The sequence below is a fragment of the Hippoglossus stenolepis genome, chromosome 24, assembly GCF_022539355.2.
Source record: "Hippoglossus stenolepis isolate QCI-W04-F060 chromosome 24, HSTE1.2, whole genome shotgun sequence".
NCBI lineage: Eukaryota > Metazoa > Chordata > Actinopteri > Pleuronectiformes > Pleuronectidae > Hippoglossus > Hippoglossus stenolepis.
The window spans coordinates 354,941-367,948 of record NC_061506.1 but is presented as its reverse complement, the minus strand read 5'-3'; the positions used below and the strand labels follow the sequence as shown (position 1 = coordinate 367,948).

The 13,008-nt window shown below is 47.3% G+C and overlaps 2 protein-coding genes across 4 annotated transcripts in view; one reads left to right on the top strand and one right to left on the bottom strand.

Annotated features, from left to right (window-relative positions):
- LOC118103632 (kalirin) overlaps positions 1–9,101 on the bottom strand; it is a 29,661-nt gene extending 20,560 nt beyond the window's left edge. For 2 of the 3 annotated variants that reach the window (XM_035150764.2, XM_035150765.2), the window contains exons 1-16: positions 8,673–9,099; positions 5,791–5,865; positions 5,563–5,677; positions 5,264–5,456; positions 4,785–5,008; positions 4,384–4,708; positions 4,176–4,298; positions 3,897–4,088; positions 3,656–3,787; positions 2,738–2,872; positions 2,551–2,643; positions 2,342–2,464; positions 1,990–2,106; positions 1,637–1,711; positions 543–665; positions 397–449 (exon numbers count right to left, since the gene is read on the bottom strand). In XM_035150764.2, the coding sequence (XP_035006655.2) occupies positions 397–449; positions 543–665; positions 1,637–1,711; positions 1,990–2,106; positions 2,342–2,464; positions 2,551–2,643; positions 2,738–2,872; positions 3,656–3,787; positions 3,897–4,088; positions 4,176–4,298; positions 4,384–4,708; positions 4,785–5,008; positions 5,264–5,456; positions 5,563–5,677; positions 5,791–5,865; positions 8,673–8,727 (2,153 nt within the window). In that variant the 5' untranslated portion in view covers positions 8,728–9,099. Of the gene's footprint in view, positions 1–396; positions 450–542; positions 666–1,636; positions 1,712–1,989; positions 2,107–2,341; positions 2,465–2,550; positions 2,644–2,737; positions 2,873–3,655; positions 3,788–3,896; positions 4,089–4,175; positions 4,299–4,383; positions 4,709–4,784; positions 5,009–5,263; positions 5,457–5,562; positions 5,678–5,790; positions 5,866–8,672 lie in introns of all 3 variants that reach the window. The other variant, XM_035150767.2, reaches the window with a different exon arrangement.
- A 912-nt stretch (positions 9,102–10,013) lies between these two features.
- LOC118103569 (IQ calmodulin-binding motif-containing protein 1) lies at positions 10,014–12,419 on the top strand. Its single transcript, XM_047339079.1, has 4 exons — positions 10,014–10,366; positions 10,448–10,543; positions 11,753–11,921; positions 12,217–12,419. Exons 2-4 carry the CDS (start codon positions 10,453–10,455, stop codon positions 12,347–12,349), a joined length of 393 nt encoding a protein of 130 aa, XP_047195035.1. The 5' UTR covers positions 10,014–10,366; positions 10,448–10,452; the 3' UTR covers positions 12,350–12,419.
- The last annotated feature ends 589 nt before the right edge of the window (positions 12,420–13,008 follow it).

The window sequence follows — 13,008 nt, the reverse complement described above, 5'->3', positions numbered from 1 at the left end:
ACATAAAAGCTTTGCTTTGCCTGGATTTGCAAACTGGTGAAGAAACACACCCACACATTCTCCACAAGCTGGAAACACACACACACAAACTAGAAAAGAAACGCACCCCCACACTTAACATAAACTAGAAAGCAAATGCACCCACCCCTGTGACTCTAAACTAAAAAGGAATGCATCCACGCATAAAACAAACGCATCCACACAGAATGGGCCACAGAGCTGCCTTGATGTCTAAAACAAACGCACCCTTCCAGGTTCTGTCAATCAACAAACACACCCATCACCGGGCCTCTGTGCTGCCCTGACGGGTGAAACAAATGCACCCACACATGTTATAACCAGGCTCTTTGTGCAGCGCTGAGGCAGGAATCAAACGCACCCACGCTCTCTGTGTACCTGAGTTGCAGGATGAGGTCTTCTCCTTCCCTGATGACACTCATCGCAGCTTCCTGTGGGGTCAGCGTTAGAGGGTTAGTGTGGGGGTCGTCGGGGGTGTTAGGTTGTTATGAAGGGGGTCAGTTCAGGCGGGTGGGGACAGGTACCTGGGTGTTGGCCTGCTGCTGCTGCTGCTGGCTGATGAGAGTCTGCAGAGCCTCCACAGTGTCGGGACAGATGCAGAGTTCTGAGGAGAGCTGCTTCTGGAGGCCGTCCATCCAGGCCGAGAGCTGGGGGGGGGGAGAAGATGAGCACTGATTTACACTGCAGCACTAACGTCTCCACTTCCTCCCAGAAATGAACCAGCGCCGCCATCTTTTATCCATGTTCTATCTGCTAACATGGAGGAGGCGGGGCTTATAAACTATACTGCAGCCGGCCACCAGAGGGCGATCCAGTGTGTGTGTGTGTGTGTGTGTGTGTGTGTGTGTGTGTGTTGTTACCTCCTTGGTGTGTGTGTGTGTGCGTGTGTGTGAGTGTTACCTCTTGGTGTGTGTGTGTGTGTGTGTGTGTGTGTGTGTGAGTGTTACCTCCTTGGTGTGTGTGTGTGTGTGTGTGTGTGTGTGTGTGTAGAGTGTGTGAGTGTTACCTCCTTGGTGTGTGTGTGTGTGTGTGTGTGTGTGTGTGTGTGTGAGTGTTACCTTTGGTGTGTGTGTGTGTGCGTGTGTGTGTGTGACCTCCTTGGTGTGTGTGTGTGTGTGTGTGTGTGTGTGTGTGAGTGTTACCTCCTTGGTGTGTGTGTGTGTGTGTGTGTGTGTGTGTGTGAGAGTGTGGAGTGTTACCTCCTTGGTGTGTGTGTGTGTGTGTGTGTGTGTGTGTGTGAGAGTGTGTGAGTGTTACCTCCTTGGTGTGTGTGTGTGTGTGTGTGTGTGTGTGTGTGTGTGTGTGTGTGTGTGTGTGGAGTGTGTGAGTGTTACCTCCTTGGTGTGTGTGTGTGTGTGTGTGTGTGTGTGTGTGTGTGTGTGTGTGTGTGTGTGTGTGAGTGTGTGTGTGTGTGTGGGTGTTACCTCCTTGGTGTGTGTGTGTGTGTGTGTGTGTGTGTGTGTGTGTGTGTGTGCGTGTGTGTGTGTTACCTCCTTGGTGTGTGTGTGTGTGTGTGTGTGTGTGTGTGTGTGTGTGTGTGTGTGTGTGAGAGAGTGTGAGTGTTACCTCCTTGGTGTGTGTGTGTGTGTGTGTGTGTGTGTGTGTGTGTGAGTGTTACCTCCTTGGTGTGTGTGTAGAAAGACACAGCGAGATCCAGCAGCAGCTTCCTCTGTTCAACTCGCTGAATAAACGCCTGTAAATACACAACAACACAGATTTACAACATGTTAATCACACGTCAACAACATGCTAACAACAGAATAATATTAGTGAATAAAGTAGTTATAGTGACGTTTGTTTCTGTAACACAGCTGGTTCAGGTGTTTTAATGAATAAAGTTCACTAGCAAATCTTTCATGAACCTTTATCATCAGTGTTTTACTTTCATTTCAACAGCTTTTATTTTGAAAAGACTTGTTTTTTATGAAAATGCATGAAAACATATTTATTTCCAAGCAGCATCTCTCTCACCTGCATCCGCAGCTCCAGGTCTCTGGCCGCCTGGTAAATCTCCTCCTCCTCACACTCTCCAGACTGAGCCAGCTGATCGGCTGCTTCCAGAAGCTTCTCTGCATTAGTGTAAGTGTTCTGACACACACACACACACACACACACACACACACACACACACACACACACACACACACACACACACACAGACACACACAGGTTATTACCCAGTCTCTAACATCAGAGGAGAATCATGTTGACACGTCTGAGAACCTGCTCCCTGGTTTGAAATGTACTTTTCATTTATTCATTTATCTGCTTCTCTGTTTGAAAAAGAACAATATTCACCACATGTAAAAAACATCCGTTTTACCTGCGCCACCTGCTGGAAGTCGTCGTGACGTTTCTGCAGAGCTCGAGCTCGGTGCAGAGATTTCCCCACGCCGCCATGTTTGTTCAGGAACACCTCGCCGTGCTGCTCGACCCAGTCCAACACCTGAGGGAGAGAGAGAGAGACAGGTGGAGGTAAGCTGAGGCTTAAATCTGGATCTGGATCCGGATTGAGATCTGGATTCATCGTACCTGTCTCACATCCTGTTGAAACACACACAGCTGCAGGCGCTGGTGGAGGCGGAGCTTCCGGTGCTGCCACGCCCCCTCCACCTCATGGTGACCCTGCAAAGAAAAAACACAACATCATCAGTCCGCCTGTCTGTTGGTCGGTGAGAGTGAGACGTGAGGATGTGAGACGGGTTAACGTGAGTCCTACCTGCATGACCTGGTGCAGAACTCCCATGATGCCGTGCGTGGAGGCAGTGAGGTCTGGTTTGGTCAGAGAGTCATCAGACTCCGTCGCCGGGCAACGCTGGAGAACCTCCAATAAGGCTTTACCGCTCTCACTGACCTGCAGACAGTCAGACAGGTGAGCAGACAGACAGGTGGACAGTCAGACAGGTGGACAGACACACAGGTGAGCAGACACATAGGTGGACAGACACACAGGTGGACAGACACAGGTACAGACAGACAGGTGACAGACAGACAGGTGGACAGACAGACAGGTGGACAGACACACAGGTGAGCAGACAGACAGGTGGACAGTCAGACAGGTGAGCAGACACACAGGTGAGCAGACAGACAGGTGAGCAGACAGACAGGTGGAGCAGACAGACAGGTGGACAGACAGACAGGTGAGCAGACACACAGGTGAGCAGACAGACAGGTGGGGAGACAGATGGAGCAGACAGACAGGTGGGCAGACAGACAGGTGAGCAGACAGACAGGTGGACAGACAGACAGGTGAGCAGACAGACAGGTGAGCAGACAGACAGGTGGACAGTCAGACAGGTGAGCAGACACACAGGTGAGCAGACAGACAGGTGAGCAGACACACAGGTGAGCAGACAGACAGGTGAGCAGACAGACAGGTGAGCAGACACACAGGTGAGCAGACAGACAGGTGGACAGACAGACAGGTGAGCAGACAGACAGGTGGACAGTCAGACAGGTGAGCAGACACACAGGTGAGCAGACAGACAGGTGGGCAGACACACAGGTGAGCAGACAGACAGGTGGGCAGACAGACAGGTGAGCAGACAGACAGGTGAGCAGACAGACAGGTGAGCAGACAGACAGGTGAGCAGACAGACAGGTGGACAGACAGACAGGTGGGCAGACAGACAGGTACCTGTGTGTAGTTAGCAGAGATTTCTTCGTTCAGCTCCTGATGTTTTTTTGTCGCAGCCTCCAGTTCTGCTGTCGCCGACGGCAACGACCCTTCAGAGCACGCCTGAACCCAACCTTCGACCTTCAGCATGAACTGGACAGACAGACAGGTAGACAGACAGACAGGTAGACACCACGTTGGTTGTGGACGAGTAAAGACGATCAGATAGTGAGACAGGTAGACAAACAAGTGTATTAATCACCTGTTCAGCCCCCTGGTGGAAGCCAGTTGCCATAGCAAGCGTGTTGCTACGCTCTTCCAGTGCCGCTGTCAGGGACTTCCAGTCTTCCTGTAACCGTGACGACACCAAGGAGATCCGCTCAGCGCCGTAGTGACCGGCCTCTGCGAGCCTCGCCGCCACGGTGACCACGCTGTCCACGTTCACGCTGCCATTCTGCCCGGAGACATTCAGAGACGTTGTTAACAAGGATTCGTTAAAGATCACGTTCGGGTTCGGAACAGAACGAGATCGCACACTGACCATGCAGTTGGCGGTGAAGTGCTGGTGTTGTGTCTGGAGGTCGAGGACGTGCTGGTGGGTCTGGCCCACCTCCACCAGACTCTGCATGAACAGCTCTTTACTGTGGGCGATCCACTCCGACATCTGAGAGAGAGACAGCAGAAAGAATCAAAGGTGAGAGAGCTCGTAGGTTCGATGCCCTGTGCGCCATCGTCCCCGCCCACCTCACCTTGGTGGCGTCCTGTTCAAACAGGTGCAGCTGCAGCGCCTGGTCCAGGTGCAGCTTCCTGTCGCTCCAGCTCTGCAGCAGGTGGCTACGAGCCGCCTGCAGTCGCTCCAGCAGGGACGACACCTTGGGCGCCACGCTCTGGAAGTCCGTCCCACCTGACAGCCAGCTGCCGTGGCTACAACCACCACCGCTGACTTCATTAGAGGCGTCGCCATGTGAGGGGACCAAGCGCATGCGCTGGAGCAAACTCCGCCCTTCTCGTTCAAGGGCTTCAACTGGCGCCGTGGCGACGGTGTTTCTCAGACGATTGTGTTCCTCCAGGAGTCTGGAGAGGGAAAGTTTTAATACACAATCAATAGCTTCACTAAATAATCAATGAGTACGCTGCGGCTCTTTCTTACTTTCGGGCCTCGTCCACGTCCTGGGGCTCTGGGATGCGGCTCAGTCCCGCCTCCAGCTGCTCCAGCTGGACCAGCAGCTGCGTGGCGGCCCCAGAGAACTCATCCAGACCCAGACGCAGCTCGGTCCACTCCACGTGGTCGTACTCCAGCGAGCCGCCGAGGTCAGAGGTCAACTGGGAGGGGTCGACGAGCCGGGACAGACCCTCCACCGACACCAGGGAGGTCTGGAGACAGAGAGACAGTGGAGCATCAGTAGCTGCACAGTTAGCACCTTTAGTGGTACGTCAGTTAGCATCAATGGTAATAATAGTGGTTTCAGTGGAGCGCATCGTACAGCAGTAGTTATCAGTCTTAGTACTGCAGTAGTTATCAGTCTTAGTACTGCAGTAGTTATCAGTCTTAGTACTGCAGTAGTTATCAGTCTTAGTACTGCAGTAGTTATCAGTCTTAGTACTGCAGTAGTAGTACTGCAGTAGTACCTCGAAGCTGAGCTTGGCGCTGCCCAGGTTGGTTTTGTGTTTCTGCCAGAAAGTGTCTGGTTTGATGAGCAGAGCCGTGTGGATGTTGGAGGAAAACGACTCCTGCAGCGTCCTCAGCACCGGCTTCACACTGTCCCACTTACTGCCGCGCATGTCCACCACCACGGTGAAGCCCCGGGCTCGCACATCCTCACTGAGACAGACAGGGAGAGGGACAGACGTGGTGTTAGTCTCACCCAGGTTTGCTCATGTCCACTGACTTCACTGAGAGAGAGACAGGTAGAGGGGACATCCTGTACCTGGGTATGGTCGCCAGGTAAGTGACCAATCGGCTGAGGTCCTCCTGTTTTATTCGATCGTGATTAGTCCTGGCAGGGAAGGTCAGGATTGGTCCGCCTCGTTTGTCTCGTCCTCCTGAAACAAACACTCGTTTAAACTGGGTCAAACTGTGTGTGTGTGAGTGTGTGTGTGTGTGTGTGTGTGTGTGTGTGAGTGTGTGAGTGTGTGTGAGTGTGTGTGTGTGTTACCTGATACAAAGGCCACTTTCTCTCTGAGCACCGTCAGGACGTCGACCGCCCGAACACACTCGGCTTTACCTGAACCTGAGACACACACATGGAAAATGAAACATGTTTTTTCTCATAACTTTATCATTTGTAAAAGCTACGAATGTTCCCAAACACACGTGGGATGATTGTTGAGATGCTGCTGTTAAAAAAGTCTGAGGGTTCATCCTCCTGCGAACATGAAGGTGACACCGTCTGAGTTTATCAGTTTGTTGGGGACGTCCTCAGATGTCGTGTCAACAGTCAAAACACCAAAGAGCTAAAGAATCAAAAGTCTTGACCCGTCCGTCTCCTCTCGTCTCATCTGGAGCTGCAGAGATTTTATAAATCACTGATGCTTCAGATAATAATGTGATGATAATAACAGACGATGAATCGATGAAGATAAAACAAAGTGAGAGACGTTGCTCCTCATCCCGTGATTCTGTCTGTTCACGTGTTTCAGACGCTGGTTGTTGAATTTCATGTTAAAATAAAGATGAACCAAACAACATCAGATCCAAACGTCCACTGAACTCAACCAATCAGGCTTCAACTGACATTTCAAGTCAAAGTCCTGCAGCTCAGTGTGTGTCTGTGTGTGTGTCAGTGTGTGTGTGTGCGTCAGATCATCCTCCACAGCGGGAGGAAGCTAATCCAACACACACACACACTGAGGACATTAAGCGTCTCACATTAGCAGCTCGGCGAGCGGCGCTACCCCTCGGAGAGAAAACCTAAAAACGTGGCGGAGATGAAGGAGAAGAGAGAGGGACACTCGTTTATTCATCCTTCACTAGCTCCTCGCTCCGTCCTCTGTCTCCTTCACTAGTGTCCTTCAGTCCTTCACGACCCAGACGCTATAATCCAGACTGATTGTTTGAGACGTCTGACGGATTAACACAGATCATCACTGTAGTATACACAACGTCACTGTGTATACTCACATACATATATATATAGAGACCATCAGTGACTGTATATAAAGATGGAGGAGGGTTTCTGACGTGTACTGCAGCCAGACACCAGGGGGCGTTGCAGATGATGATGTAGCTGTGATGTGTCCATGTTTATTTACAGTGTGTGGACACTAATGAGGTGATGTCGGTGTCTGTGGTCCGACGCAGACAAAACATGACGATCATCAGAAAAATCAATCAACAGTCTGATTGACCAGCTGTCAATCACCCTGACTGATCCTGAACCAGCTGTCACACACACACTTGAGTCAATGGGTGGATGTGGAGGCATCACACACACACACACACACACACACACACACACACACACACACACACACACACACACACACACACAGACACACACACAGACACACACAGACAGTGTAAAGCCTAAAATAGCTGCTGCTCAGAGCCTCAGAGAAACTGTCAGGACTCGTCTCCCTGATGACACAACTCAACTAATGAAGACGATCAGGAGCATCGTACGAACATCGGACGCTTTCAGACCTTCACTGGTAAATCTATCGGAGGATCTCTGGATATTTGTTTTCTGGTTTTCCTTCGGTAAATAAACACACATAGAAGATTCAGAAAAGTCAAACACAGTTCCTGAAGAATAAACATCAATAAACAAATTGTGTATTAAAGTGTTTATTCTACTGACTGAAGAGACGAGTGGATCTGGTTACGTGTTTTACATTTTAATGTTTGGACAAAAAGTTTAAAATCAAAGTCTAAATAATGCTAACGCTAATTGTAAGAAGGTCAGCAACCAGCAGGTTAGCTTAGCCTAGCATAATGACTGGAAACAGAGGGAAACTGCTAGCCTGAGGCCTAAAGATGCGAAGTTAAAGAGTCACGAGTCTTCGTCCAACTCACAGACGGTAAATGAAGATGCATCACAGGTCATTGACTCTGCCTCCTCTATGTTAGCAGCTGGGACATGGTCCGCACGCTAACTTCTATTTACTTATTCTGTTTAAGTCTAAATAATAAAGCAACTAAAACGTGACTCAGTTCCTCCAACAGTCTCCTGATGAATCACGTCTACATTCACTGGATCCAGATGTTTATTGAAATCAATTTGACTCAAAAACATAATAATAATGATAATAATAATAATAATAACAATAACGATACCATCTCTGAAAAAGGTCTGAAAAAGTCTTTAAAATGATTAAAGTCCCTTAAAGAAAGATCTTCGAAGTTTTCTAAAAGAATATGTCCTGCAGCTGAACCTTCACTGATTCATCTGTAGATCATCTGATCGATCAATCAAAACAATGTGCGGTCGGTCCTTAAGCTTCTTGTTTTGTCTCAAACTCAAAGACGTTCATGTTTATTTTCTTTAATCCTCACATTTATGTATAATCATGTATAATGTATAATGTGACATGTATGATTCATTGATTATTGATCACTGTGATCCTGTCAATCAACTCAGAGACGATCAGGTGACAGCTTCACCTGCTGGTGCTGCATGAGGCTGTTGCCATGGTTACCTGCAGGTGAACGTTCCACCTTGATGTCCGAACTGTGACCATTCAAAAGGATTTTAATTGACTCCTGTCAGCCAATCAGAGGCCAGGATTCTGTTTTACTGCTACTGATGATGATGAAGATGATGATGATGATGATGATGATGATACCTCTACTACTGGAATGAATGGGAAACACACACACACACACACACACACACACACACACACACGTTTAATAACCCAGCAGGCCTTCCCACAATCCTCCTTGGTGGGACCCTCCACACCCCCACCACACACACACACTCTCTGAGTCAATGGGCGGATGTGGAGGCATCATGGCGACAGCAGCTCCCACTACACACACGCACACGCCTGCTCGCGCGCACTCATGCACTCACACACACACACACACACACCCTACCTGCCGTCGCCAGGCCGTCCGGGCCCGCTTCTCCTCCTCCATCCACCGGATTCATCCTCCCTCCTCTTCCTCCCTCCTCCTCCTCCTCCTCCTCCTCGCGCTCTGCTCCGTTATGTACCGTCGGTGTCTCCTCGCGCCTCCTCCTCCTCCTCCTCCTCCTCCCTACCAGTCCATCCCTGCTCGGTCCAGGCTCCGGTTGGAGGGACGGATGTGTCTCCTGCTCCCGGTACCGATCACTGCTGCATCCTCCTCGGTCAGCCTCCTCCTCCTCTTCCTCCTCCTCTTCCTCCTCTGCTGCTGCTCTTACGTTACCGTGATCCCGCGCGGCATCACATCACGTCACCGTTACAGATCCCGTTACCGTCCCCCGGTGCTGCTCTCTCTCTGCCGGTGCGGGCAGCGGACGCGCGCACGGTCTGTGTGTTCGAGCACGCAGGCGCAGCGCGCACCGTGAGGCTGCAGCAGCTGCACCGACCGTCCGTTACTATCACGTTACTGTGCGTTACTATTACTGCTCACCACGTGATCAGCAGAGAGAAGACTTTTATATAATATAAACGTGTCATATGTTGTGTAAATATTATATTTTACATTAATTTAGTTTTATATATAAAGAGATATTCATGATATATAATTTAAATAGTACTAACTTTATTATATAATATTATGGTCAACAACATATATAGTGTTTGATATAAATTCTTAATGAATGGACACAGAAAGAAGAGCATCAATAATAATATATTTCTGAACCAATAGGATCACAAAGAAAAACTAACATTGATCAAATCTATTTAAAGAACAACTTCTCATTGATGTTTCTGAAGATACAAACCAATGAGTATCTTCTGGATGAAGAGGAAGATGATCCTCACTCATCACTGACAGTGAACTGGTTCCGCTGCAGCTCCTCACACTGAAGATGAGTGAAGCTGCTGCTGTTCCACTCATTCAGCTCAACTAACAGCGCCACCCACAGGCCACCGGGGCGCACTGCAGCCTCACAGACGATACACTTTACTGATAATAACACTTATTAAACTATATATATATATATAAACTATATACTTATTAAACTATATATACAGTATATATATATATATATATATATATATATATATATATATATATATATATATATATATATATATATATATACTGTATATATATATATATATATTCAACAACTTATAGACAAGCAACATGAATAAATTCTTTATGAGCTCTATTTAAAACATCTTTTTTCCTCTGGTTGGTTTTTGTCTTTATTTCCTTAGTAAATAAATAAATGTATATAATAAATAAACATTTGTTTTTGGTGCAGAGGGGTGTGCGCCGTCGCAGTGTGATGACGTCATGTTGCCGTAGAAACAGCAGCGCGTCGGCTAGCTACGAGCTAACTGTGTTAGCTGTCAAACGTTGTGTTTGAAACTTCGAAGCGTTTATTTGTCAGTGTTTTACCATCAACGAGTCGACGGAGCCGACGTTTAACCGGATAACGACACTTGTTTTACCCGCTGAAGTGAAGTGACGGATAAACAACGAACCACAGTCGCCTTGTGGTCCGAGGCGAGCTAACAGATGCTAACAGATGCTAACAGATGCTAACAGGTGTCAGAAGGTGGAAACTATGAAATCAGAGACATAAATAAAGTGTTTCACCTGTAACACTTAAATTCACCTGCAGGACTAATGTGAGGCAACAAGTGAATTACATCATCAGTGTTTGGTGAACACGTGTTTGACACTTTGTTGTGTTGATGTGTGTTGAACAGAGAACATGGAGTCTGTGTCCCAGCTGAAGAAACATCTGGAGGAGGAAGATCTGAACCTGCAGCAGAAAGTCACCTTGCTCAACAGCAGCGTCACGAGTGAGACTACATGAAAACACTCAAACTGTTTCCTCCATCTTCACTTCTTCATCACTTCATCATCACTTTATCATCTTCACTTTATCATCTTCACTTTATCACTTCATCATCATCACTTCATCACTTCATCATCATCACTTCATCACTTCATCACTTCATCATCATCACTTCATCACTTCATCACTTTATCATCTTCACTTTATCATCTTCATCATCACTTCATCATCCTTCATAACTTCATCATCTTCATCATCATCACTTCATCACTACATCACTTCATCATCACTTCATCATCACGTCATCATCACTTCATCATCTTCACTTCATCATCACTTCATCATCACTTCATCACTTCATCATCACTACATCACTTCATCACTTCATCATCACTTCATCACTTTATCATCATCATCTTCATTTCATCATCACTTCATCACTACATCACTTCATCTCTTCACTTCATCACTTCATCATCTTCACTTCATCACTTCATCTTCACTTCATCATCACTTTATCATCTTCACTTTATCATCTTCACTTTATCATCATTTACCATCATCACTTCATCACTTCATCATTCATCATCACTTTATCATCTTCACTTCATCATCTTCACTTTATCATCTTCATCATCACTTCATCACTTCATCACTTCATCATTTATCATCTTCACTTTATCATCATCACTTCATCACTTCATCATCACTTCACTACTTCATCATCACTTCATCATCATCACTTCATCACTACATCACTTCATCATCACTTCATCATCACGTCATCATCACTTCATCATCTTCACTTCATCATCACTTCATCATCACTTCATCACTTCATCACTTCATCATTACCATCACTTCATCATTACTTCATCATCTTCACTTCATCATCACTTCATCTTCACTTCATCATCTTCACTTTATCATCTTCACTTTATCACTTCATCATCATCACTTCATCACTTCATCACTTCATCACTTCATCATCTTCACTTCATCATCATCACTTCATCACTTCATCATCACTACATCACTACATCACTTCATCACGCTACTATCACTTCATCATCATCACTTCATCATCACTTCATCACTACATCACTACATCACTTCATCACGTCATCATCACTTCATCATCATCACTTCATCACTTCACCAGAGTTAAAGGGGGGAGGTCCTTTCTAATGTGACGCTCTCGTGTCTCTGTCAGACGTCCTGAACGTGGCGGCGCTTCAGACCGACAGCGGTGCTTTGCCTCGTGTGAAGTCTGAGCTGTATCACAGCGGCGTCCTGAGTCACTGCGTCCTCGTCCTCGCTCAGGATCCCAGAGAGCTGAGGAGCAACTGGAGCGCCGCCGCCACCCTCGCCCAGCTCACCAGGTTCTCCTCATAGTCCATTTATTCTAGGTTTATAAATGTATATCCTCAATATACTTGATATCTGAGTTTATTTAAAGAAAAAATATGATGTAGAAGAAAATTTAAAATGTTTTATATTAAAGTGTTTTTGAAGTAAAGATGTAATGTTTTAGTATTTTAAATATATGGAAGGTTAAATGATTTAAATATTTTGAATATCTTACATTTTCTAATAGATTTTCAGTGTTTAAAATGTCTATATTTTGTCTAATTCTAGTTTCATATAACGTACTGACAGTTTAAATTGTCTCCTCAGCTCCTGCTGTGTTGGGTTTGACCCTGGTGACGATGCAAAGGCCTTTTATAGGCTCCTCCTACCGTCAGTCGTGGACGGCCTCCTGTCATTGGCCAGTCAGCTGATGAGGCGGGTGGAGGTGAGTGAGCCTTGAAGCTTCACAGTCGAAGCGTCTGAAGCTGATCCAGATGTGTGTGTGTGTCAGTGTGTGTCTCTGTTCAGGAAGGTGATGGACTCCGTCATGTGGCTGCTGGGAGTCCACAGCCAGCTCAGCACTCAGGGTGCGTCCACTCACTGCTCATCGACCTGACGGATCACCTGTTTACTGAGGACTCATAGATCTGTCTCTGTCTCTGTCCAGTCCTCAGCTCCGCTCACTATGAGCAGATCCAGATGTGTGAGGACGTCACTGTGTCTCTGCTCTGTGTCCAGATGTGGATTCAAGCCTGCACAGCCAACAGGTGGCGCTCATGAGTTTACTGTCCACTGATCATTTATATTTATGAACCTGCTTCATGTCAATAAGGTTAATATAAACCCCTCCCACTCTGCAGGAACTTCCTGTCCAGCCTGACTGACGACTCCGTCCTGTTGCTGCTGAACGAGGTCGTCGGCCAATTAGCCGTCAGCTCCGATGTGGCGGTGGGAGGGGCCTCCGTCAAACTCATCCTCCTCATGGCCAATCAGCTGCAGCTGCGTCTCAAGCCCCTCCTCCTCAACTTCAAAGGTCAGAGGTCGCACACGTCGACGACTCACAGCGGCAGGAAGTTCTGTTCAGTTAAATGAACTGAAAGGTCAGAGGTCTCTCTCTCT

Coding starts and splice junctions, on each gene's coding strand:
- LOC118103569 (XM_047339079.1), top strand. CDS start 10,453: ATGGAGTCTGTGTCCCAGCTGAAGAAACATCTGGAGGAGGAAGATCTG. Junction 10,544..11,752: donor GCTCAACAGCAGCGTCACGA/GTGAGACTACAT, acceptor TGTCTCTGTCAG/ACGTCCTGAACGTGGCGGCG. Junction 11,922..12,216: donor ACCCTCGCCCAGCTCACCAG/GTTCTCCTCATA, acceptor TTGTCTCCTCAG/CTCCTGCTGTGTTGGGTTTG.